This window comes from Egretta garzetta, unplaced genomic scaffold (assembly GCF_000687185.1).
Source record: "Egretta garzetta isolate BGI_Z169 unplaced genomic scaffold, ASM68718v1 scaffold163, whole genome shotgun sequence".
In the NCBI taxonomy this organism is placed as follows: domain Eukaryota; kingdom Metazoa; phylum Chordata; class Aves; order Pelecaniformes; family Ardeidae; genus Egretta; species Egretta garzetta.
This window is the reverse complement of record NW_009259308.1, coordinates 3,602,245-3,629,948: the sequence shown is the minus strand read 5'-3', so window position 1 is coordinate 3,629,948 and position 27,704 is coordinate 3,602,245. Positions and strand designations below refer to the sequence as shown.

Here is a 27,704-nt window from a genome sequence, read left to right as displayed (position 1 = left end):
AGAGGAATTTTATGAAAGAAGACATTTGTTCTGATTATAAATGTAAGGTTACCAAATATGGTAGGCCAAAGGATGTCTCTGTTACATAAAGATTGTTGTGAAAGTCTTTTTTTTTTTTCTGCATTTCAAAAAATATATTTGGGCTGTAGTTTGCAATCGTATTAATTTGTGTTATAAACATACTTGGGAGGAAAGTCTGTCTTGTGAAATAATTTTTGCTAGGTTTTTTTTTAGCCCTCACAGCTGGGTTAGAGATTAAGTTGCTTTTTCCTTTTGTTCTATGAGGAATTCTCACTGTGATTTGTGCTTACCTTTTAAAAACGTGTACCTTAATTTAAATGGAACAGGGAATTTGTGTTTTGTATAGCACGCGGTTTCAAATAGAAAGAATAATTTCTCTTAAACTGTGCTTCCACTGTCAATGTAATCTGGCATATACCTTGGTTGTGGAAAAGGGGATTTAGTACACAAGAGTTAGATCAGAGCTGGGTTTGTTAAAAACTAACCTGTCACTACTGTTAGTTTTCAGTTTTGTATTCTCATAAAGGAAGAATTGGAAATGAGCAGATAGAGATGGAGAGAAAGCAGCATTGCCCCTTCTGGCGATATGACCGATTTATGACATATGAAGCTGATTGTGGAACTGTAATACTATTTTCAGAATGAATTATTTCACTTTATTTTATACCTTCATCAACTCAATTATTGCGTCACAAAACAGGCAGTTCTTCCAATTATTCTTGCTGAAATAGTGCAGCACTATTGATACATGAAGGAGAAAATGAATACTATTTACCTTAAATTGCTTCAGTGTGTTTGTGGTGCTTTATTTGTAAATACATTATTTGCAGTGACTTGCTTTGTATTAGATGAATTATTGAATTGAGTTTGTACAGGTTCAACATAGAAAAAATAACTTCCTGTGTTTTCTTTTTTAGCCTTCTGTTGAGTCTTCAAGCCCAGGTAAATATTTTTAATATTTCCTAAACTTGTGAGGGAAGAGGACACCCTTGAGAAATTATTTTTTTGCTGGTCTCTTCCAGTTAGTAATCTAAGGATATAATTTGATGAACAGGTTGGTGGCAGTACTGGTTTAATAGCCGTTGCTTTCTTCCAGTCTGTACCAGCACAAATGGCAAAATATACTGGGGAAATAGGATTCTTGCCTTTGCAAAACCTGCACAAACACGTGTTTGGGAATGCTGATGTCCTAAGGAGCACAGTGCTGGGGGCGTGGAAGAGACTACTTCACCCAGCAGTACAGTTGCCATCCCTCTAGGCCTGACTACCCATTGGTTTTAGAATTAAAGGCACTGTATGTTTTAATGCATAATAGCCTCAAGAAAAGCAGTATTTTTTTACCTCATTGAATTACTAAAAATGAAGGGTTTCATTACTTCTGTTTTTAAACCTGGTTCTTTTCTGATATTCCAGTATCCCAGAATTACTGGCTATCTAGTAGTCAGCCTAAGTGTAAATTATGAATATCTGGGGATTTTTTGTTCCCTTTTTTACCGCTGTACTTACTGTAATTTATTTCCAAGGTTTTTGGCATCCTACTAGTGGAAAAAGCTTTCCACTAGTTTCTTTAGCTGGACTGCTGTTGTCTCTTGAGCTTATTTCTTTCAGAGAAATAATCAATTGCTTTAACACTTCAAACTAGAAAGTGTAATTAACCTTAACCCTTATAGTCAATGCCTCCCTCTTGCACCCTTAGCGTGGGTACACTGTTCAGGCTTTGGAAAATGAAATTTAAATTGTCCATGGAGACAAGTGAAAAAAACGTTAGCGGAGATAGAATTAGAAATCAGGTATTGCTGAATTACATAAAAATGCTGTATCTGCCAAACCATTCATCCATTCATTTATTTTTCGTTGTCATAAAATATAACCAGACTTCTTTACAAAAAAACGTGAAAAAACTGCATGGGGAAAAATAACTAATGAGTTTGCATCATAAATAAAATCTGCATAACTGTGAAGCTTACTTTAAGTTTAAATTTTGGAAAAGTCATCAGACTGTCTTTGTAGTTGTAAACATGAAAGCTTCCAAAGTATAAAGGTAACAACTGCCCTGAGTTTATGGGTTTTTCTGCTCCCAGTAGAACTTGATTCAGGCAGGTTTATGAATTTAGTCTTCAAAAACTGAACATTTTACAAACATTTAACTAGGAGCGCCCAGTGTCCAGAGGTACGGTACTTTGAGAACTGGCTGGTTAAACAGTATCTCCTGGTTCTTATTCCTATGATCTCTTATGATCCAACGGACAGCTTCCACTGTCCTCTGAATAATGAGATTGGCTTTCCCTAAGATAAATGATTGAGGGATTTTGAAGATATTTTAATTTCTGAGTATAATTTGAGTATTAAAATGTCACCAAAATAAAAAATTAAACTCTCTGAGGCCATGATGTAACTAAAAACATTCTTTAAAATGTTTTCTATCAGGAGGTTCAGCAACATCTGATGACCATGAATTCGATCCATCAGCTGATATGCTGGTGCATGACTTTGATGATGAACGGACATTAGAAGAGGAGGAAATGATGGAAGGAGAAACAAACTTCATTTCTGAAATAGAGGATCTTAACAGGGTAGGTAGCCTTAAGTAGTCGTAAAACACAACCACAGCCCACAGTCTCACACAAAAACATATGCAGGTTTTTTCCCTTACATTTGGAATTTAAAAAAACTGACTCCTAAAACACTAATAGGCAAATAATATAGACGGGGGAAGGGGGCTGAGCTAAATTTGCAGTTCTCAAAAGTTGGGAAAAGGAAACTGCTACATAAATACTTAATAATGTATAACACTGCTCTTGTTTAGTTTCTTTTTGCATATATGTAGGATTTGCATTCTAGAGCTAATATAAGCTAAAGCATGCTCTGACTAAACTTGTATATTCCAGTGTTATTATTTTCTAAAGCACTTGCACTTGATTAGTGCATACAGATTTTGATTTTTTAAAAAAAATCCCATAATTTTACACGTCTTACATTATACATGTGTATAATACTTCAGTGGAGCATATAGGAGTATCTTCATTATTAAGATAGAGGAGATGGAGATGCAGATGAAATTATTTGCTCAAAGCAAAGAGTTGTCAGCAGAGCTGGGATCAGAACTCACAATTATTGTTAACAAGGATAAATAAATCTTAAAACATGTATCTTCTGAAATAATTGCCTATAAGATTTATTTGGCATTTTGAGGTTATGCTGTCACTTATGTATTGTCTTAAATTACTTCTCAGACAGGAATAATATTCTTAAATTACAAACTAGGTTCATTATAAATGCAAAGTAGTTTAGATACTGTCTGTGACCTCATTGGCTGACAAGGCTTCCAGAGCAGATTATTAATTATTCTCAGATGCATATTCAGTGTACAAATCCTATTTAGTATAAGTGAATATGTCAATATGACTTTAAATTAATTTAGTGCATTTAATCTATATTTCAGGTGTAAATGATAATATCTTTTTGGTAATTTCAGGTTTGATATTAAATGGTAAGCATAAGGATAAGTAAATAGTTCGTGAATCTAAATATGCTTCATCATATGAGAAACGGAGCTCCGCATGTATGTCATGTGGATTTTAAGTTGGAAATATGTTTTTTCCCCCTCGCATTTTGTGAAGAGTCTACATCTGGTCGTGTAGTTCTATCACCACATTACAATGCTTCGTTTATAACTGTATTTCAGCCATCACTTTATTCCCTCATATCTTGGTTATCGGGGCTACAAGTTTATAATTTCTCCATGTGTGAGCTCTTGTGATCAGGACAGTGATTAATCGTGTAACTTAGATTCACATTGTTCCATGTGCTACTCCTCTCTGCAGGATGCTTTTACAGACTGGCAGAGAATCTTGCAGTCAGTTTGTACGTGTATTGCAGGTAGGGAGTTTACTGAGTTTCAGATGCTTCCATGCCAGCAGGGTCTTGCTAGAGACCTGTAGCTACTTCTAGTTGTGGGATAGCAGGCCGCACATCAAAGCCTATTTTTATCTCTTCTTTCTGTCATGAATGATAAGCAATCTAAATCTCAAAACTATTGTCAAGACAAGTGATATCCTGTCTTTTATTTCCCCTGACATTTACACATATTATTTCAGATTTCCCCCAGGCTGTGAATGTGCCTGATTTACTAGTTCAGCTCCTTCAGAGATGAGGTGGCAGTCAGGTTTTGCAAAAGAATTTTTGAACCTTAATGATATAACTCCTGACTGTCATAAAAAATTACACCTTCCTCTGAGGGTGAGGATCTTTTCTACTCATTGGTCGAAACTCTGGTGAATCTGTAATGCATTAGTACTTGCGGTTGAGTAGCATCCTGCCTTTGTCTGTGCAAGTACGTGTATGCATGCATCTTGTCTAAATGGCAGTAGCATATCTGCGTCTAGAGACCTGAAGTCGCCCTCTATGTTGCTCTAGTATAGGAAAAAATACAGTTCCCTGAGAGCAGAACCTGAAGGGAATCAAAAGTATGGGATTTGGTGGTTCTCTGTGATATTTCTTGAAAGTTAAAGAGGTTTTTTGGGCAGGAAAGCTACCTGCAAGGTGGTGCAGCAGGCTATCCTTGATTGTATCCAGAAATGCATTCAGTAATAGTATTTTCCTGTGTGGGAGCATCTATACCAGATGTGACCAAAGTCCTGGCTAACCAGTATTCCTTCTTCAGCAGCCTGAGAGACAGTGCTCAGGAAGGTGTGCCTGGGAGGAGGCACATCTCTCAGTGTTCTGGGCATACACTGACATGGCAGTTTTCCAAAACACAGGGAACTTGACAGCATAATTTTGGTAGCAGGAAACTGCATTCACATTCTGTCTTGGAAATAATAAATGACCAGGCTCCAGCGAGCTGCAGAAACTCAACTTCCCTCCACTCTTAGCTAAGCTGACTGTACACAGCATCAGCTGGAGGGAGTGTGACATGGAGGATTTGCGAAGTGTGAGGCCAAGTTCTTTACCTTTGTGCTGCCCTGTCTGTGGGCAGAGCGCTGCTGGGTGGCGTGTGCTGATTTCCTGGGTGCCTCTAGGAAGTAGTGAGCATTGCCAGGGTGCTGTGTGTGGTGCCTCCTTGCATTACGTACAGATATTTAACCTTTTGACTCCCTTCCTTCTTCCATTTGTTGTTCCATATAATCATGTGTTTTCTCCTATTGGGGTCCCCCTTTTCAGAGAGGGCTCTTGGGTTTTCTTCGGGTTATGCACCAGCAGCCTCTTGTCTTTAAATGAGAGAACTGTACATGGAGGCATGCAGTGTTTCTCCCAAATACTTTTCCAGCCTCTAGCGGGGTGCAGTTCACGCACGTGTGAAAAAGATGTTGTCTCTTTGTCTGTGATGCCTGTCAGTCATATTTTCCCTCCTCCCATGGGTTTGTCTGTTTTATTTTTAACCTCTGTAAACTTAGTGTCCAGGAGGCATGTGGCAATGTTGCACAGTTCATTTAGTGGGAGAAACATATTTTGTTTTTCAGACCTGCTCTGTGTTCATTTCAGTGGTTGCCCCTGAGCTCTTCAATTAGAGTGTACAATCATTAATATTTACCTTCTCTGTGCTACTTATACAGTTCTCTGTTATGTTGCTCCCCCTCACTTACCTCTACTCCAAATGAAAGAGTTGTAATTAATTTCTTGTTATTAAACCTCTTCCACATAAGAAATTTCTATGTCTTTGATAAGACTTGTTACTTTTTTAACCTTTCCTATTTTTGCAATATCCTGAAACCAGACCGAAATAATGATTTGTATTTTATCTTGGAGAGTTGCTGACCCTTGGGGCTTTTTGAATTCTAATGGACTATTAGAAGTTAAGAGGCTCTACCTAAGAAAAATGTTGTAAATACAATACCACTTTCCTAGGTAACATATAGTAATAGGCCTGTTACATCGTTCAAACATACCTACCAACTGTAGTAAAAGTTCTTTTTAATTCTCAGTCTGTATCTACAAATGCGATAGTGGCGAGGCATGCTTAATGAAAGTATATTACTTTCCAAAATGTACTGGAGAACATTTATTTGGATAATTATGAATAGGATTTTTCTGATAGCTGTACTGTCAGGTTTTAATGAAGATCACAGTCCTATTATGTTGTCTGTGTCAGTAACATAGTAATTGCCCACTTCTAAGAGTTCTTTCCATAAAACATGATAGGCATCAAGAATTCAAGAGGGAAGGTAAAGACATTTAGGTCCACATGGTCTGCATCTACTGTGTATGTAGCTTAACCAAAGAGACCAGTAAGTGGTAGAATGGCTTAGTTCTTTGAAGCAAAATAAAATAGAATGACCATGAGTACTGGTAACCTCTGTGTTACTCTTGTTTTTATGCAGCAGAACTAACTACACTTGCCTTTTGTAACTAGTATTGTTAGAATGTTTCCAGAAACTAGAGATGTGTTGATCAGTGAAGGCCCTTAGAAAAGGATTTAACTGGAGGAAGTCTAAGGTCAGCCGATAACTAAAAATCTGATTGTCAGCCGAGATGGACATTATGAAGAAATGTTTAGAGCAAGTAGACAGCTCTAAATAATAAAGAAAGGATTTGATCTTGTGAGAGAGATAATTCTGAAATTTCTCTGAAAATTTCTGCTCTGAAAAATCTCATTAGGGATGCCATATGCTGCCCCTGAAAGCTGGATACTGAGGTATTAAAAGTAATTAAGTAATTTGCACACCTGGTAATTAATAACTTTTATTAATAAAGTTAATGCAGTTGATAACGGTTTGGAAGCCACTAAATTTGAGAATCAACTGTATCATTTGAAATGTCTCTTCAGAGTGGACCAGCATTCTAAATACAAAGATTTTTAGGTATACACATTTTAGCAGATTTGCTTCCAACTGTGGACGGTTTTGTAGACAGCTAGCTTAAAGTGTGTATGAATCTGTAAACATTACTACTATCTCTACCTGGATATCAGGTGATCCTCAATATAAGGTGATCCCTCAGCCCACCCATTTTTTGTTTTGCTCAGAAAGGGGACAGGTACAGAGAGACGGGAGAGGTGCATTTTTGATGTAATTTTGTATTCAAAGCCAGGGTTATAGAACTGCATGGAGTTGTCCCCATAGCGCAGCTCCCCAGGTGAAGATTTAATTGCATGTTTGAGCCAAGTACTGCAAGTTCTGGTCCTTATTCTGCTCAATTCTTGGAGACACTGCAGAAATCACTCCCTTGCACTGGGCCAAGTTCCTGCCTGCAAAAACTGTCAATGTCTTACCCATCCATGTGAAGCAGTTGTTCCTGACACACATTTTATTTGTTTTTTCCACAAATATGTAGAAAATACTACAATTTTTTTTCAGGTAGTTTTTGGGCAGAAAAGGGAATACCCCTATATAGTCCAATAAGGAGTGTGTTCTCTCTGTGTACTGAAGGGGTATGATGTAACCAGAGATGCCCTGCCACATTGCAGTGCTTGTGTTTTGGTCAAACAGTAGTAGACAAGTACCAAGGAAGGGGTGGGGCACACAGCCCTTTGGTGCCTTTTTAGTGAGCTTTATGGCCCCTTTGGGAGATTGGTGGTATGCGAGGTCTGCTGTAAATTTATAAAGGATTAGGAAATAGTTCTGCTGCATAAAAAAACCTACATTTTGCTTAGGAGCCGAAACTTCTATTTTTGACTGTCCATTCATTTTGGAGTGGCCCTTCTTGGTATACCTGATATTCATCGATCTGGTTTTGCTGTTATGTTTAAAATGCACACCTTAAGCTGTAGAGCAGATGTGGGATATGAAATACTTTTGTTAAAATCTCAAACTTTGTTTGGATGTTTATCAGGAAAGTGATATGCCAATTCAGGAGCTACTTAGCCGTTATGGCTATGATGGTACCGTTCCACTCCAAGAAGATGATGATGATGAAGATGATGAAGAAGAAGAGGAGGAGGGAGAAGATGATGATGATGTTGATAATGATGACAACAGTGGCTGTAGTGGTGAAAACAAAGTAAGTTGTCGGCACTGATTTGAAACTCATTTTCATACAGCCGATTTGTACTAGACAGCTACTCAAGATGCCAGATCATGGCAGAAGTAATTCATAATATAGTTGATTTCAGCCGCTTTGTGTACTGAACTCTAATGTTTACTCTTAATTACTCATATGTATTTCTCTTCATTGCTCTTAATTTCATCTGTATCATTCCAAATTCTTGCTGTGGCAAATCAGGGTACATGTATATGTATAGCATCACGTAAGAAGGGATTGTAATTGTCCTTCAGAAATAGTCCGACTTCAAAGCCAGTTTTAAATGCCTGAAGGCACCTTTCTAGATCTGGCTAAATACTTGTGTCAGGATGAAAAGCTGGTCTAGTGAAACTGAACAGTGAATTGTGGAATTGAATTCAATGTGTCCCTGAGTATTGGAGACAGCTTCAAGTTTTCTAGCGTTAGCATTTTAGATTGTATTTTTTCAGCCTGGCAGCCCTGGTTGTACTTAAATCACTAACTGAATCTAATGCTTCAAATGTCTGTGTAAAATGTATAGTTTTGAACTTAGCATCTTTAAAATCCTGTTCTGTGCTCTTAAAATAAGTTTTCTGATTTTAGAAGAGTCTTTTCTACTTATGTATGTCACACATAGTTGTAATAATCCTGACCAGTCATGGGCACAGCTGTAACTTCTCCATTACTGGTGACATTCAGAGCTGCATCCTGAATTCCATTAAAATATGAAACCCTTTGTGTTGTCAGTAACAAAAAAGCTTTGGCATTAATGAAAGTTGCACTACCTAATCTGGCTTTAAAAAGGGTGCATTTTGTTCTTTGATACCTTACCCATTTTAGAATCTCTGGAATGAGATGAGGAATGATATATCTGATTCAGAAAGTGAAGTTCTTAGGATTTACAAACTCCCTTGACAGATGTTGTAAAAGATTGCTATTTGTATGGGTTGAATAGTTCAAAAAGAATATAGATACATAGTGATATTACATCCAAAAAGGTTCAAGAAGCTGGAGGGGGGAGAAACTTACATAATGTGAGGTATGCAAAATTAAAAGATGACACAAAAGTGGTTTATTTTGTTGTGCATGGCAGTGTTCCTGAAGTCTCACTTTATTCTCGTGTGCTTGCTTGTTAATTTCTTCCTGACATAAGCTTCCATCTTCTGTGTTCTCATGATCTCCTCTGTAGTTCTTCAGTTCTGTTACTAGCTGATTTAAGATACTGCCTATCTTTTTCTCTTAAATGGATGAAATCTTGGTGTCTGTCACTGCTGTTAGCAGCAAGAGGAGTCAACAGTTCATAGTCTGGCACCATGTGCACAGCTGATGGGTTAGCCTAATTGCAGGCTGGGCACTGTGGCTGAATTGAATGTATGTGTTCACCTGTTCTACCCCAATTTTGATAGAGTTGGAACAAAGGTGGTGGGGAGGACTGGGCACAAAGAGAACTAGCTAAGCTGTTATCATTGTTTGCCTCAGGGTACAAGACTGAGAGCTCTGAAATGCTTGCATGCTCTTAGCAGAGAGGCAATAAAATACATCTGTGGGGGTGGAATAATTTTTAAATCATTCAAGCTTTCTCTGGAAGTGCTCGTCTTTCTACAGCTTATTGAGCTATACTGCACTTAGCTATTTTCTATTTTTAATCTGCTTTAAGCTGCACATGTGATAATACTCTGGTTGCTGGTAAAGGTACACATAAACATGTGCCATGCCTAATGCTTCTGTGTTAGAACTAGCAAGTATGTGTGCTAACAACATAGTCATCAAACACATAAAAGATATTGACAACATGCATTAAAATAGAAAACAATAGGTTTTTTAACCTTTATAATTTTAATTTTCCTTAATTGTGATAATTCCCATAGTTGTGGTTTATCTTTTAATAAAGAAACTTGTTCTCATTTTTGATCTTTTAATGATTCAGTGTACATACTCGAGTCTGCTGATACGCTATTCCTGTGGAGCTGAACCACACTATTGACATTAATTTTTATGGAAGGTACCATTTCAATTTGGTTGAGAAAAGTATAGCCAGTAAATAATTCCTCCCCTTTTTTACTGAAAATTCATAAGGAAGGGTTTTAAAGACCGAAGTAAAATTTGAAGTTAAATGAAATTGAATTAAAACTGCAAGGATTTACTTGACTGATTTAAAAAAAACTAGGCGTGATACTTAATTGTGGTTCGTATTTCTGATTTGTCTGTTAAGAGTCTGAGCATTAAATTGATCTGCTTAAAATCCCAGTCAATAAATAATATGATGTGTTTACACATTTGTTGTGGCTCAATCTGGCCAGGCCACAATCTATACAATCACTACAAGTCAGATAAAAGATACCTGGTTTTGATATATTGACAGTTTTGGAAAAAATATTGCCAAAATAGTGTTTGTCACATACAAGACATAGCTGATCTCCCGTTTGCTTTTTTATATTTAAGGAGGAGACCATAAAAGATTCATCAGGTCAGGAAGATGAGACACAGTCATCTAATGACGACCCAGCACCATCTGTTGCTTCTCAAGATACACAGGAGATAATTCGTCCTCGGCGATGTAAATATTTTGATACAAGTATGTACAGTTTAGGACTAAGCACAGTAATTTCAGTGTGATTGACCTTTGGTTAAGAACTGCTTGAGTTAAGATTGTATGCTGTTTCTGAAGTATGCATGTTGATACCTATAAACATTTGTTTGTTCTCTTCCATAACACTGCTCTTGATTATCCTTATGCTCAAAATAATAGGCAACAAAAAAGTCCTATATTTAGCTGAATGCTAAATCTTCTCTGCAGATAAGGGACTCTCTATCAGTAGATACTCTCTCTTCTTAAAAGAAAGGATTAAGTTTGTGGAAAAAACTAAATTTCTACAGTTTTGAAAAAGCAGGCTCTCAGACAGTAAATCCTCTCATGACACTACCCTGAGTGTTGTAACAGTCCAGTTTATGGTCCTGCAAATTGGTTTGTATGGATGTGCCGTTCAGAAAAATTTTCTTGTACATGGAGTCCGGGTGCAGTAAATGACTGTTCAGTATGGTGTTCCCTTACCATCAGAGTTTCAGCTGCCAGTTCATACTAAAGACATAGGTAAAAGTATTTGCAAGTAGGAAATGAACTGTTCCAACCAGGTAATTGCTGCACAGTGCGTGATTATTATGGCAAGGGCCAGTGACGCCAGTTCATGTACTCATTCAAAGAAGGTGAGAGTCCAACTGGAGGAAAAAGTAAAAACTGAAATTTACTACAAATAGAACCCCAGGTTTCTTCAAGATCGTTAATACAGAAAACAAAAGCAATGGAATCTGAAAAAGGCCGATAGATTGTTAAACCTGAAATAATGAAGGGGGAGATAATGATCAAGAAAATTTGCTTCAAGAATTCTGCATTTGATACTGTTGCCAGGATTGTGGACTGTTTTTCTCTCTTGTTTTGTTTAAAAATTGGTTTTGCATCTGTTTGAGACTGTTGAGCTAGTGTTATGTAGCTGTCCCTTTAAACAACTCTCATTTCTGTGGCAATCTTACTTAATGAGATCTGAACCTTTTAGTGTTGAGCTAGCAGCAGGGCCATTTGGACAACAGATATTTTACCTTTCTTTGATGGAAGTGACTGTCACCAATGTTTGAATTCCTAATGTTCTATGTTTTAACAAAGAAAAGTTAAAGCAGAGGATACCTTATACATTGTAGAATTATACATTGTAGAAGTGCCATTTTCTAATCTGTAGTATTTTTCAATCCAAAAATGCCAAGGAACCTCAGCATATAGCTGTGCAAAGGATTGCAAGTATCTTAAATGAACTCTATTTTTTAAACATAGCATTAGCATAATACAAGTGGATTGTGGTAGGTTTGGGTTTTTTTTACAATGTTCGGCTGTATATAGAATGTAATTTAATGTACAAATAATTTTAGTGCTGATATTGTCACATGCTATACATAAACCAGATACTGCAGTTGCTTTCAGTACATTGTGAAAGGCAACTAGCCTGTATCATCAAGAGCTTAAAAATGTTTGTCAGTATCCAAAATAATCTATTTTAAATGCTGCTGTGCATCTCTGAGTGGTACATCCAAGCCTACTAAATCCCAGTAAGGCTGAAAAAAGCATACTTGCAGATTTCTCACACCTTGTGCTTTAGTCTACCTTAAATTCAGTGACAGTTGCTGTAAGAGAAAAAGAAAAGCAGTAACTAAGCTCGTTGAAAATGGGTGTTGAAACCCACATGTGGATGCTGAACATCCACATAAAAAAAATCTCTGAAAGTAACTGTAGTAAATTTGGGTGTGGATCATCTCAACTGCTTCAAACCTGGGTGAGGGAAAGCAAATTTTAATTAGGTAGTAGTAAAATTGACGGGTGTATTCATTCACGCCTTAACTTTTCAGAGCGTGTTGTGTATCTCAATCCATTCTAAATGTGAACATTGGGTGGGTCACTTTTTAAAGTTGTCAATGCTGAAACATTTAGCATTGTCACTAAAACTGCCGTTTGCACTTGTGTGGTGTTAGATAAGATGGCAGTGAAGCAGAGCAGGGCTGCTGTGTGGCTGGAGGTTGGTGGGATGGGAGGCCGGGCTCATGTGCCCCAATCACCCTTGCTGTGGTGCCCCCAGGAGCTGGCTGGGACATCCCAGGCCCCCTCGCTCAGCCCCCTTTGCTGGAGGCTGGCGTTGGCATGCACAGGCCCCATCACAGCTCATTTTCTGTAAATGATTGAACAATTTCTTGTAGATAGTGAAATTGAAGAGGAATCTGAAGAAGATGAAGATTATATTCCCTCAGAAGACTGGAAAAAGGTAAATATGAAGTGCTGTTAAAAAAGCCTGTATTTCATGAATAATGAGATGATCTGTTACCTAGTAACTTTGAGCTCTATAGATCACCCAAGTCCTTTCCATTTTTTCCCCATAAATAGAAGAGTTTTGATAATAAGAAGCAATAAAGACCTCCCCAAATAGTCAAAAATCCATTTCCATATAGTGCCTGTTAACTGTATTGGTAGATTTTTTACAATGAAAGTTTTAAGGGGTAAAAAAAGATGTAGTCATTCTGTTGTTTGCTGACAAAAAACATCACAGCTGTGGTTGCTCAACTTCTTGTTTCTGTTATTTCAAAACAGGAAATCATGGTGGGCTCTATGTTTCAAGCTGAAATTCCAGCTGGCATATGCAAATACAAAGAAAATGAAAAAGGTGAGACTTAGCACTATTACTGTTACCACTCTGTTTGAGATTGTTTTGTAACGGGGAGAAATAAAATATTTGATTGATGTCATATGTCTTGCAAAATGAAAGAGCTCCTTCAAGTGAAAAATAGAACCGTCATCTCAAACTATAGTTCATCCTCTACTTCACCATCAGAGCTTGAATCTTGGAAGGAGAAAAGAAAGATTATGTTGCTGGCCTATTGCCTATTGAACCCTTGTATTCTAATTTGGTAATGTACACAAGCTTTCTGTGTAGCTTATATTAACCTCTTCACCTAGTATATTTAATTTATGTAAAAATAGGTAATAAAGAAATTGTGTTGCTGGGATTGGATTAACACGTTAAAAGAGGCAAAATAGTACCAGCAGCTTTGATTTTCACATTTTATAACTCTTCAATCAGTATTAAAGAACTTCTTGGTTTAGTTCTGGATTTTTTTCGAGGAACTTTTTCCCCCCTCACAACCAGAGCCTTTGGCTGTATGCTGTCAATATAACCAAGTCAGAAAAGGTAGACCAGGTTTAAACCCAGCTGTGAGCTTAAAAGAAGCAAATTTTCCTGCTCATTCAGCCCATTACTAAGAATTTGTTTATGCTGCGGGTCAGTTTGACACTGTGGCTTTTGTAGTTTTATATAAGTTAGTTTTTAAACTAACCAGCACAAAACTCAGTGCCTTCTTAGAATCTGAGTATGTACTCAAGTAGTAGCAGTTGTCTTGCTTCGAGCTGCAGGTTGTAGTAGCTATGCTGTAGCCTGATCTAGCTTGAAACTGTCTACAAAGAGCATCAGTCCTGCTATTGACTTAGACCAGGCTCACACTGAAGCTGACGCATTCTGTCAGCTCTGGGCTTTGTAGCCAGAGAGGTTGAAGAGAATGTAATTTAAAACTATGTGAGAAGTCAGGAGCTTCCATTAAAAATAGAAAATGGCAAATTAGAAAACATCTGCTTCTTAGCTGTGAAGAAGTTGTTCTTTGCATGCTTTCCTGCTTCTGTCTGAAAATAGAGCTTGAACTATGTATTTGCCTGAGATGCAGTAAATTACACTTTAATGGTCAGTCACCTGCTTTTCCTGGTATTTACTCAGCTCTAAATGGCTTCTGGCCTCCAATAATAAAAAAAAATATAGCTGCTTTGTGCATTGCAGTAACCTATATAAAACAGTTTTTCGTCGTCTTGCACACTACTCATTGCAGAACAGAGAACCTACGTCACAGGCGAAAACAGTTGAGGGGAAAAGTTAGGGCTATTCTAGTTTTATGTACCAGTGGGGTTTTCTGTCTTCTGCCACTTCTTTCCTTTCTGCTGTGTTTTAGATGTAATCTTTGACAGGACTCCAACTGCAATATTAATGAATCTTAAAAAGTTGGAAAAGGTCTGTGACTATGTATTTAGTACTTTCATGTACATACCCCATCATCTTAGTTGTTCTCTAATGAAGGGCAAATTCTAATTGTACCATGCCCAAACACTAAGAAGGCTAGTCCTTTCATATCCTATAAGTCCTATAAGCAAAAGAACAAAAATACTAGAACACTTAAGAATAACCACATCGCTTTTCAGAATGTGTTCTGACATGCTGTTGTGAGGAAAGAATGGCCATGTAATCTACACTAAGCTAATTACAGTGGACTGGCTCCCTCAGAAGTATGTCTGGAGATCAAATTAGCTGCTACTAAACAATTTCAGGTTATTAAAAATCTACAAAATTAAATGATATGTTTTCAGAAGGCTTGGACTTGAAAATCGAAGGATAGCTCTGAAAACTGAAATGTGTTGAAGCTGCTTTGTGACTTACTGACCACTGTCATTGATAAACATGGCAGTGTACTTAGCTTGCATCATTAAGGGTGGCTTAGAACCGGTTATCAGTTATCTTCTGAAAAGAATTGTTGCTTCTGCTGGAGATGGTATCCCAAGTTACCTAGAATCTTTTTCTTAAATGAGCAACCAAACATCAGGTTAGGACTAGCTTTTGGAAAAAAAAAAAAAAGGCTCCCAGAAGACTGTTGGGATCTGTGTTCAAAGAGTATGTCATTTGCAAAATGGAGCTGTCTTTCTTTGCAAGACACTTAATAATTTTCCTTACCAGTTTTGGTTTTCTATTTATAGTCATGTTTAAAGTATTTTTTTTTCAAGTGGAGAGGCACCTAGCTGCCACGCTGACCTTTCCACCCACACAGAACGCTACTGTATCTTCCCTTCCTTTGCTGACCCTGCTTTCCCAAGTGTTGCTCCTTTTCTCTCTTGTTGAGTAAGAGTCAAAGGTGCTCACCAAGTTAACAGAATCAATGTTAAAGTTACTTTCTTGCTGGTTTTTGTAATGTTATATTTCACTGAGGACTGAGGCACAAGCAAGGTCTGGATACTTCTCTGATTCTGTTTTTTAATAACCTGAATTTTACTTTATTTTGCTGTACTGGTATTTTAATCCTGTAAAGCTTGGAGGTTCTTCAAAATAAAAATGGAAGATAAGTCAGAGAATGTGTCATTTGGCCACGTTCCTCCCATTAACTTCCATTTACTGTGGCTTCCCTGGTCTGAAACCTCATGCAAAAGTTCTGAAAAAGCAGTAGAGGTTTGGTAGTGTTAAAATTCGGCAATCTTTACCTGAATTATTTTGGTTTAGAAAGTATTTCTTGGAAGTAGTATGGAGGTCTCAGCAAAGTTTCCTTTCAGGAGCGTTTGACTTCAGAATGTCTGGCATCTGGGTGTCATCTAGGGACATGGTTTAGTGGTGGGTTGGCAGGGTTAGGTTAACAGTTGGACTTGATGATCTTAAAGGTCTTTTCCAACCTAAATGATTCTGTGATCTTCCCTGGAGAAGTAGTGGCCCTTGTTGCTGGCTTTTGCCAGCTGTGTTAGCTGAGGCTTTTATATTTAGTGGTCCAGGCACCTGGTGGTGTTTTTAGCACCTTTTATGGTGGTGCACTTTTTGGTTTTATGTGACTGATCCTAATCATCTTGTGAGAGAACGGATATAATCAGTTTCTGAAATAGTTTTTCATGTCTGCTGGCTGCCATCAGCAAAACTGTGATGCTTAGGGAAAAGGCGTGCTGGGTGGATCGTTCAGGGACTGTGTTGGGTAGTGCTGCTACCTCACGATTTGAGTGGCTTCAAGAGGAGGACAGGGAAGGTGGAGTTTCTGGAGTTTCATAAACGGGTCCTAGAATCTAGAGCACTGATTATGCCAGAGATTTGAAGACAATATGAGGTATAGTGTCTTGGTCATTTGGATCACTGCATTTGTGAGACTGTCTTTTTCACCTGTCCTTGTGTGTGTTCTGGATTAGTGTTGGTGCTCTAATGGTCTTCCATGGTTTCATAATTACTAGCTTTGTAAGAGAGAATACACTTCTATATTGTTGTTTTAGCTTAATTTTCTTTTTCTTGTGGTTAATTCAGTGTATGAAAATGATGACCAGCTGCTGTGGAATCCTGACTTCTTACCAGAAGATAAAGTGATTGAGTTCCTAAATGAAGCATCAAGGCGTACGGGTGATGAGAAAGGCCTAGATGCAATTCCTGAAGGATCACATATTAAAGACAATGAGCAGGTATATAAGAATAATTAGGATTTGTAGTTTAATATTGCAGAATTAATTACCCCTTTATTTTATTTTACTCCCAAGAATTAAAATCGCTTTTGAAAAAGCTTTATTATTCCTTGTGGAAATAGAAATGTGATGAGTTTTTTTCCTCTCAACAAATATTAAACTGTTAACTTAGGCTTAACATTGCTTGATGTATCAGTGCATTATTTTATATATAAATATGTATGAATGAATTCTGCTCTTTCAGTTACAGGTTTTTTTAAAGCTACATGAATGCATACTTTTTTTTTTCTTCATACAAAAAACCCCATTAATTTTACAAATGTGTGCAGAGGATTAAAATTTTAAATGCTTTACCTGGATATATACTTGGTTATGTAATTAGAGATTTGGAAACTTAAAACAGAAGAGATATGTGTTTGTACTGTCTTAAATTATATTACACTTATTCAAAGAGTTTTATTTTTAATCTTTTCTTAATAGGTATTAGTGATTTACTAAGTATGCTTCTGTGGCACAACATAAACTGAGTGGTATCTAGAATGTTAAATGTGTGTCTTTTCATCTTTCCAGGCATTGTATGAACTGGTTAAGTGCAATTTTGATACTGAAGAATCATTACGAAGGTTGAGATTTAATGTAAAAGCAGCCAGAGGTGAGCATACGCTGGAAGTTAAGTTTATATTGTTGAACTCTCTTTTTATTTGTTACACAGGTATAGGGTTTTGCTGTCAGCAGGCTGAGCTTGACTGCATGTAAGCCTTACATATCAGTGCCTGTTTAAATGCAGCCTTCAGCGAATCTCTTACTCTTTTCTGAGAGAATGAAATTAGCAGATGTAGTATAAACAGGTACCTGCTCAAAGAGAGTGTGTAAATTAACTGCCTGTCAGTAGAGCTTGATATTTCTATCTGTGACTTTAATAAGAAGTTAAAATTTAAAATTACTTCTTAGCAACTGAATTGTGCATTTCTTGGGCATTTTGTTCTTTGTTCTTCTAGGCCTTTTCAGTAATCAAAGTTAATGGAACAAACATAAAATATAAAGTTAAACAATTCACAATTCTAAATAAAGGAGAATTAGCAGCTAAATCTTTTATTTTAAAAAGTATAACACTAAAAAGACCCTGGTCTAAAAGATGCTTTTGGAGCCTTAAGTATTTACTGTTTGGTATTGAACTTTATACTCAAAAGAACAAGAAACTAAGAGAAGGCACAAGTTATTTTCCTTGCACATTGATCTGTTGGTTCTGCTTTCAAACCTGTGACTTCTCCAGAGTTTACTGTGCAAATCACAAGACAAGAATGATCAAATAGAGAAGATTAGTTTGTGCTCCCACTATTTTTTTAATCCTTACTTATTCGTGACCTTAAGAATCAATAAGGCCAAATTATGTTAAGTTCTTAGAAGTTTGGCTGAAAGTTATTAGGCGTTTATTCTGGCTTCAGTGGGGCCAAGATTTCCCACATAATAGTGTGAGCAGCACAGTTTCTTTTTCTACCTAACTGGAATTAACAGCCTATCATTGCTGGCTCTTGCCAGCAGTAAAGAAGATCTCATTCCTCATTCCTTTTCCCCTGCTTCTTCCAAATACCAGCAACCAGTTTGACTCCATAGTATGAACTCTTTCGTGCTGTGTCCTGGCTCGAAGGGTACCTGCTTCCTATGGTTCTAGGGGCAGAATGGTGAGACCAAGTTTCTAAGCTCTTCTTCCTCTTTCTGCTGCCTAGTTATTTCCCCCAGGTGGCAGGGCTGGACTTATGGGCCATTTAAAACAGTCCCCACCGGCTAGCTACTGAAGGCAGCCAAATTTCCCACCTACTCACTAGAAGGGAGAATTTTCATTTTTGTACTAGTAAGTGAAATTTCTGGAGGTGGTTCTCATTTAGTCAGCAGATGGTGTAAGAAACTTTAATACCACGTATGCTTTCTGTCACTTAAGTTTTCTTTTATTGGCTGTATGCTTTTTTGTGAAATATTTTCCTTATTGCATTTCCTTCCTATAGAAGAATTATCTGTTTGGACGGAAGAAGAATGTAGGAACTTTGAACAAGGACTGAAGGTCTATGGCAAGGATTTTCATGTGATTCAGGCAAATAAGGTAAATACTGATTTTAAGTGTAGTTCTCACATTTTTTTTAAAAGCAATGTAATTGTAAATAAATTCTTATCCTCAATTTCCTTCACAAATTACCATATTTACTTCTTCTAATTTTTGCTTTACATATATGGCCAAATTGGATTGTCAAAGTCCAGAATTTTCTGTAACTGTGGCTGTGAGCCCTAAGTTCAGAAAAGTGCAAAAATCCTGCTGTGCATACATGGGGGAAGATCTGCATCCCTAGAGTCTTCTTCTGGTCTTGAATAGGCTGGTGAAACAGACTTGAATATTTCTCCTGAAGATGTTGCTTGCGGCACCTCATGATATCATCAGTATGCTTAGAAACGCTATTAAACTTTGCATTCCAATTTCTGGGCCTCTGAAATTCTGAGTCAATGGTTTCCACTGTTTCCTATGTTAAAGAAGCATAAAGAAGCATGGACTTTGATTTTCACATCCTTTGATTTAAATGGTAGCTTTTTGCCAAAAATGTATAAATTCATCAACATTTGCACGGCACCTATTTCCTAGGTACGAACAAGATCAGTTGGTGAGTGCGTAGCATTTTATTACATGTGGAAGAAATCAGAGCGTTATGATTTCTTTGCGCAGCAGACTCGATTTGGAAAGAAGAAATACAATCTTCATCCCGGTGTAACGTAAGATGTGCATTATTTTTATGTGCTTTTACATGTTGGGTCTAAATCTTTATTTTACACTGCTCTAAGCAGAAATGGTACGACAACTTAAGGATTCCATAGTCCCAATTTGCAGCAGGAAAACAGCCAAGGTGTAAGAAAAGCTTAGTAGTGCATATAATATAATTTCTAAAATACATTTATTTGGAATAAGACCAACAATTTCCATTGAATAGCTGTTTAATTTAGTTTGTTTTCTGTTTAAATATGTCAAAAATGTAACATGCCTGCAAATATGTGGAATATTTTAAATGCTTGGTTTAGTTTAAATACATGTTTTATATAAAGGCATTAGTCACAAGTTTCAGGCAGGATTTGTGATACACACTGTAATATACTCTTGAAATGTATTGTCTGGCAATAGTTCCAGCCAACACAGTACCCTATACTGGGGGCTTTTTGGGCGCATATAGCTCCTCTCCCCAGTCACGTCTCTGCCAGGCAAAGAGGGAAATGTCTGTGCATAGCTGTGTATTTTCCTCCCTCAAATCTGAGCAAGTGAGCCAACGTATTCTTCTGCCCTTCATTCCAATAAGTCTTTTTACTATTATTTTTTCTTCTCTGTTTATCCTTCTTTTTAATATTATTGTTTCTTTAAACATTTTAGAACTGTGTGTTGGACCACTGAAGTGAACTCGCAGTATGGCATTAAGGGTTGCCATCTGTGGCTTTGTAAAATAGGCTGTTACAGAGAAGCACCCAGAGCTGCTGGATTTTCTTAACCAGTTGTCAGGGACTGTCTCCCTCCTTCTCTTCTTCCATCGGGGTTTTTTGGTTTGGTTTTTTTTTCATTTTTGCCCAAATTAGTAGATATTTTTGGTTGTTAATCACTTAAAAGTCTCTTGATTCTTTCACAGTTGACTGCATATGGTGATCAGGAGAAGTGTCATTAAGGATTGTGCTTGTCTATTCTTGAATGCTTTTGCAGATAGATGTGGGAATTTGGGTTCAGTATCAGTTTCAGAATAATTATGTGTGAGGATATGCTGTTTCTGGAGTTAATCCAGACTAATACCATATGTAGAAGGGCTTTACCAACCAGCTTGGTTTATTTAAATCTTTCATAAGAGATTTACTATTAGTGACCAAAATTCTAGGACTATAATAGATTTCAGATATGGAAATGTCTTATCTTTAACTGCAAAGTTTTTGATTTGCTTTTAAGTTTGCCCCTTTGGAAGTTGTATGTGCACAAAACTTACTTACCTCAGTGGTACGTTATCACTGCTACAGCAAATTGCAAGAGCTTAGGATGAATCTGCCTGAGAGCATCACCTTGAAAACACTGTCCACAACGTCACAGCACATTGAAGTTTCTGCTTGCATATGATCTTATGGAGCTTAATGTAAGCACAGGCTGAATTTATATAAGCTGGCTGCACTGATTGGTCAACAAATATGTAGTTGCTGTGGACAAACCATACGTCGGCCTGTTAGCACAGGAGATCTTAAAGTTGTTAACTTTGCAAGATAAGTCTGTGCATTTCTAAAGATATAGAATATGAATTGGTCACACTTGCAGCATATGCAGTGAATGTTTTTGTACAAATTATACCAATCCTTTACACAGTAAGGGCAATGCTGAATGTGCTGTTTCTGTTGTGTAGAGATTATATGGACCGTCTCCTGGATGAAAGCGAAAGTGCTGCTTCCAGTAGAGCTCCATCCCCTCCTCCTACAACTTCTAACAGCAGCACCAGCCAGTCTGAAAGGGAAGACAGCACAACCAGCAACAGTAATCAGAATGGTAAGTGTCTGTCCCTCCTAAAGAGTTGCCAAATCATCGCGGATGACAAGTCAAATGAGAAGTTCAGTTTGCTTCTCTAAAAACAAGTCTAGTTTAGTTTTTAATATTTTCCAAGGTTTTAGCAGCTTTAAGTTAAAAAAAAAAAGTTTTTTAAAAAAGCTACATGTTTGCATTTAGCTAGTGGTCACAAATTGAAGATAAATCTCCACTGGAATCTTCCTTTTAAATGTAAACAATCTGTTATTGTCTTCCCTGTGCTAGCATAGTGTAATGCTAGCTTTGTGAGGAGTCCCGTGCAGGATATTTAAAATAACTGGGGTGGGAACTGGGCTATCATGCAGCACGCTAGTGCTTCTCCGGTGCTTGGCTCAGGAACACCATTAGCTATTCTTACGAGACGTGGGGCTTTGAAGGGCAGTTAGGAATGGGAGAAGAGCCAGGGCATGATCACTCGTGAAGGAAGAAAACCTCAAAAGCAAGGGACAGCTTCTTCGAAGGAGCTGAAGAGAAAGCAGTAGTGAGAGGAGGGAGGAGCTCAGGGGCTGAATCAGATTGTGAAAATCGAGTGGAAGCTACAGGAACTGCCCAAGTGAGGACAGTCCACCTGCAGCTTGTACAATTATGGGATTCCAGGACATTTTCTTGGCTGCTGTTGCTTGTAAGGGCTTCCATAAACTCCATTATGATAAGTCTGTCATTTGTATGCAAATAAATCACTTGTTCATCACACAGTGAGGATATGGAGAACAATACTGGCTTTTTAGTTCAATGGGACTAGTTAGACTTCTGCTTCATTGACCTATCACAGATTGCCCAGAGAGGTAGTGGAGGCCCCATCCCTGGAAACATTCAAGACCAGGTTGCATGGGGCTCTGAGCAACCTGATCTAGTTAGAGGTGTCCCTGCTCACTGCAGGGGGGTTGGACTAGATGACTTCTAGGGGTCCCTTCCAACCCCAAACATTCTATGATTCTATGATTGTTAGCTTATGTTTCTATTCTCTTTCTTACGGATTTGTCTCTGTAACATAGGGGTGTCTGCTAATGGACCAGGTGAGATACCAAATAAAGATGAAGCAAAAATTGAAGGATTGCATGTAAATGGACCTACCAGTGGCAAGAAAACACCTCGCACGGATCTGGATACAAATGGGTATGAAACTGAAAACCTTTCCGTTGACCCAAAACTTGCTCATTCAGCTTCAAGAAATGAAAATGATTTTGAAGAAAAGAATGAAAGACCTCTAAAAAGAAGAAGAATTAACAGCAATGGAAAAGAGAGTCCAGGTTCTTCAGAGTTCTTCCAAGAAGCAAACTCACATGGGAAGCTTGAAGAACTAGAAACTTTGGATGACTGAATACTAGGAGCTGATTTTATTCCTTGGAGTAAATTTTGGGTGTCTAAAATTTTCAGGGTTGATGGGTTACCTTACAAAATCCAGTTCCGTAAAACAATCTGCTGAGATTTTTTCTAATACCTTCTAGTTGGCTCTTAAGGTCTAATTATTTGGGTTTTTTCAGTGCTGAAAAGCAGTAGGAGACTATTCCGTTTCTCAGAGCTGGCAACCGTAGTTCTGGGAACTCTAAAGCTCTTCAAAACATTTGAGAAACAAATCAGTGAGTTTCTGCAAAAATACTCCCAGCCTAATACATTAAAGAAACTTTTGTGTGTAATACGCTATTTAAGCATTGTATAAGTGAACAGAGCATCCTATTTGAAGCAGGGGGCTGGTTCAAATGTTGCAGGAAGTTAAAATGAAACAGAGAATGCCAAGACATGCATCAGAGTAGGCACAGGGACTTCCACTCATGCTAGTGAGAGAAAAGTGTCATCCCATTGCTAAGGAACCCTTATGAATCCTGAAAGTTATGAGCACAACTATTTTTATATATAGAAGTTTTAAAAGGTAAATAAATAAACCAGGTCAGGTTTGTATATGTAAAATTGTTGACATCAATGATGTCTTTCCATATTCTTCATCTGGGCTAAAGAAATACATTCTGTATTTTTCCAGATTTCTTTGTAGCCTTTGAAAGATTTTTACAGTACTTATGTCTTGATTGAACTGTCCTTTCTTAAAACAAAAGCTTGTATAATTTTCTTAACTTGTACAGTTGGTAAACTTTTATGAGAGAATTGATATCCTGAGTCTAATGTCAGCTTCATTTTATTTTGCTGAAGTCTTTTCTAAAAAAAAAAACCAACAAAAAATCCCCAGACCAAACCAGTTGACTTAAAGAAACGCTTATTAGTCACCAACGTGTTATGTTCTTCTCAGAAAGCAGTAAACAACATCGAGGATGGTTAGAAGTCATTTGATTTTGAAAACACGATTTTTCTTTCTTCTGTTCTATGGCAAATAGTGATGCTAAAAATTTGTTAAGCACGATGCTTGCGTTGCACAAATTTTCTTGCTTTCATTATACATTTTCTCATTTTATTTTGAGCTCAGATAAATTCCACGTCAGCCAAATGCTTAAGTTTACTAAACTTTGTTCACCAAGATCAGGTGTTAGATTATCCGTTGATTTATTTTCAGTCTATCATCTTCTACATTTCACTGAGCACAGGAAGAGTAGGAAGTGGGTCAAGTGGTTCTGGCCATGCAGGTTAGAGCTGGACATGCAGCTGGTAACCTGGCCTTGGATTTCTGAAAGCGAGTGGACCTTATACGGATGGGTATTTCAGTGGGAGCAGAACCATCACATACACTTACTTGGTACAGCATGCACACACACAGACATTCAGTGCATAGAGATTCACATGGGTAAGAAGTGAGAGTAGGCATGGATAACTGGTTGTTTTAAGGTTAAAGTGCGAGAAACGAAAACTCTTTACAAGTGCGTGCGGAGGGGGTGATGCTCACCGTCCCACTAGCGTAATTTGAAAGTTGTTGAGATGGCGTTTACATCCATGAAATAGAAAGATTTTTTTTTTTTAAATACTGGTGTTTTGGGTTTCTTTAAATTTTTTTTTTATGCCACCGCTACACATTTACTATATTAAAAATAGGAAAAATTGTTCATTTGTATGATTTGTAATCTTACCTCCTCTTCCTCCTCCTGTGGCTTACAGGAGTGCTGTTAACTTTTAATTGGTTATTTTTACTTGAAGTTTATGAGTCTCTATGATTCCAGTTTTAAATGTATGGTCCTATGGTTTGAAACCAATGTATCAACCTGAAAACCCCAACTGTTTTCTTCTTCAACTACGTGTACTTGGACTTGATGGTCATTAATGAGCCAAATCCTCTGGATCCGGCGTGGCTCCATCACCATGATGGGTTACTGGAGGGCATTAACCTGCTGTTCCCAGAAATGTTGGGGATGATCCGTTCTAACTGGTTCAGCTGACGTGCAGAAGTTGACATCTGCCTGGAATTAGACAGCAATTTATGTGGAGAGGCCCATCAGTAAGGATTGTTAACGTATGGCCGGCATTAACCAATTAATTAAGTGATTGCTGTAGTAAGAAGTTGCTGTTAATTTTACAATCTGGTTCATTAACAGAAGCCCAAAGTATCACAGCCTTTTATATCAAAGACGGTCTGGAGACTGTTTCAGACCGAGGGTAGTGCTGTGCTTCTAAGAGTCTTCGCAACTAGAGTCCTATTTTCAATTTTATTTTTATGCATTTTTGTTTGCAAGTTGGAAATGCTTCCAAAAAATTTATAGGAAAGTTTATAAGTAAGTAAATTGTCTCAGGCTTGTGTGTGAAATACAGCACTGTATATTTTCAGAAATGTTGCTTTGTTTTTTATCTTACCTTTTTTGGTGATACGTAGATGAGACCTGACATTCCATAATCAACAAATATGTAATGCTCAGCTAGATGTTAAGAATATTTAATTATAATTTACATTTTGTTTATGCTGGTGTTTTATACAATATTTTACTTTGTTCGTGTTCTTCAAAATGCAGCCACTATAACTTCGTAAGTCATTGCACTACTTACTTAAAGCTATTTAAAATTCTAGACATACAGTAACTTTGAGTTCATTTGCAAAGCTCTCAGTACAGGTCAGAGCCCGGATGTGTTTGAACGCGTTTCCAAACTGCGTTGAAAAGATCACAGCTTGCACGTGACACGCGGGAGTGTTTTTCAAGCGCTATTGTGATGGGTTCTGCTGGATTCATCAAGTGCTTTAAGACTGCAGCCTGAACAGAGAATCCAGTTCAACCATACATCCTTGCTGGGCTTTCTAAAGGATTAAATGTGATACTAAAAAAAACAACCACACACACGAAATTTACAGCTTTCTAAAGGATTAAATGTGATACTAAAAAAACAACCACACACACACACACACACACATGAAATTTACCAATTAGTTTTATACATTTTTTCCACACATAATAATTTTGCACTGTTAGTGATTCCCGTCTCTTATCCCCACTCCCTGTCTGCAATTCTGAAAAAGCTTATTAAAATATTTTTTTAAACATACTGTCTGTATAAAAAATTCCTGAGTTTTTTTGCTCAAAACGGTGGGTACAGTATTTCTTCTGTAAAGACCCCATCCCATTGTAGCAGTGTGGTAGTGGTTCTATTACTGCTGTGGTGAAAACTGCAGAAACAAAATACCCTTTTCTGATTAAACTCCACACCGTTTCCTTCGTTCCCTTGAAAGGGGGTGGCTCTCACCCCCTTCTCGCCCAGCGCTTGCCCCAGGGCCGCTGAGGGCAGTCGCAGCCAAGGGCTGGGCATTGCTCTGGGCGGGGCAGCCAAGAGTAGGAAAGGCGGTGGGGGATTGCTGTGGGTTACAGCTGAACAGTTAGTTAGTTAATTTTTATTCCTAAGTCAAAGACTGGCTAAGTAAGTCAAGTCACACTGCCGCTCTTAATGCCCAGCAGAGCCCCAGGCAGGAGGTGCAGCAGTGCCCTGCTACAGCATGAGCCCCATCGACAACGCTGGCCCTGTTGGGAGCAAAATGCGTTGCCCCCGTTCCCACCCTGTGCCCTGTGTTGGCCGACAGGGACCAGCGTGGGCTCCGTTTCTGCAGGTGCATGGCACACAGCTCAAGCCCCAGCAGGTTTTTTTTTGAATAGGAGCATTAAGCACCTGGTGGAGCGCTCCATCCCCATAAAACATCAGCTCAGGCTGGCTAGGGAGAAGGGACAAGACTGATTTTTTAGCAAGGCACAAGGTGGGTGGGTTTTTCCTCCCGTTAGCTACTGCTCTTCCCATCCTCAAAAGAATATTTAAAGCTGAAAACCCAAGAGACCTCCCTCACACTCCCACCCCCCATCCTCTGCACATACCAGAGGACACCCCAAGGCACAGCAGCCATGCTCCAACCGGTGCTAGGGGGAGCCCCAGCGGCCTCATCAGCTCCAGCCTCTTCCTGCGGCTACCAGGGAAGGGAGGGCCAGCTCCTGGCAGAAGGCAAGAGCAGGCAGGGTAGGAGGAGGGAAGGTCATTGGTTTATTTGAAGCCAGTACAAAAATACATAGGCACATAAAATCCTTTTTTTTTCTTTCCTTTGTTTTTTTGCTGTCATCACTGAGTGAGTTTTACATATAAAGCCTGCTGTACATTCAAATAAAAAGGTCACCCTTTTAATCACTAAAATGGTCACTTTGTAAATAGATTCTATGTAGAAAAAAATTTTAGTCAATTAATAGCATAGAAAATACTGTTCACTTTCCCAGTGTAGACAATACCATCCAGACCCTGGCACCGAAGTGTGCACAGTTACAAACAACATACATAAGCTTTAAAAATATTTTACCGTTTGGACAATAAATCTAACCAGTAGATTCAAAAAAAAAAAAATCAAAACCTTCAACAGAATCAACATCCTGACTGCGAACGCCTCAGCACAGCGAAGTTACAAGCAAAGGTGGCAAAAAAGAAGTGATTTGCAAATATTTCTGTTCAAGCGAGCAAGATGGGGGCAGAGGCCTGGCTGAAGGGCAGGGGGTTTGGTCCGGTGTGGTAGCCATGAACGCGTGCACCAGCGCGGGCTGCAGGGACCGGAGGGACCCAGGACAGGTGAGGCACTGCTGGCCCCAGCACCACCTGGCTGCTGGGGACCAGTGCAGGGACCAGTAACCCCCCCACTGGAGCTGAGGTGTGAGGAGCTCTGGGTCTTCTGCAGAGCAGGGAGCATTTAACATCTTCCCCACTGCTAACCAAAAAAAAAAAAAAAGCTAAAAGCTCTGCAGCTGACTGCAAATCCCATGCTTTGCTGGAATCGAGGAACTAGGAAGCAATAAAAATGATCGGGGAATTTTGAATTTACCGGATTCTGCACTGCAAGGGGGGAGCCCCACCCCAGGGGCTGCTCCTCGCTCTGGGACACACCAGCTCGGCCCTCTGTGCTGCCAGGTGCCTTACAGATGTAGTAACCACACCAATGCCCCCTGCCCCCCCCCCCGAAAGGAGCCCCCCCCGCGGGAAGGGAAGACCTTGGCTCTGGCACACCTCGCC

At 38.5% G+C, this 27,704-nt stretch overlaps 1 protein-coding gene across 1 annotated transcript in view; it reads left to right on the top strand.

The window, feature by feature from the left end:
* Positions 1–25,510, top strand: part of MIER1 (MIER1 transcriptional regulator) — a 36,011-nt gene extending 10,501 nt beyond the window's left edge. Inside the window, exons 2-13 of the mRNA XM_009636212.2 lie at positions 939–963; positions 2,449–2,594; positions 7,792–7,959; positions 10,402–10,534; positions 12,697–12,761; positions 13,085–13,157; positions 16,578–16,729; positions 17,300–17,381; positions 18,733–18,827; positions 19,359–19,486; positions 21,133–21,272; positions 22,304–25,510. Coding sequence (XP_009634507.1) covers positions 2,496–2,594; positions 7,792–7,959; positions 10,402–10,534; positions 12,697–12,761; positions 13,085–13,157; positions 16,578–16,729; positions 17,300–17,381; positions 18,733–18,827; positions 19,359–19,486; positions 21,133–21,272; positions 22,304–22,629 — 1,461 coding nt within the window. The 5' untranslated portion in view covers positions 939–963; positions 2,449–2,495 and the 3' untranslated portion in view covers positions 22,630–25,510. The remainder of the gene's footprint in view (positions 1–938; positions 964–2,448; positions 2,595–7,791; positions 7,960–10,401; positions 10,535–12,696; positions 12,762–13,084; positions 13,158–16,577; positions 16,730–17,299; positions 17,382–18,732; positions 18,828–19,358; positions 19,487–21,132; positions 21,273–22,303) is intronic.
* Positions 25,511–27,704: the final 2,194 nt, after the last annotated feature.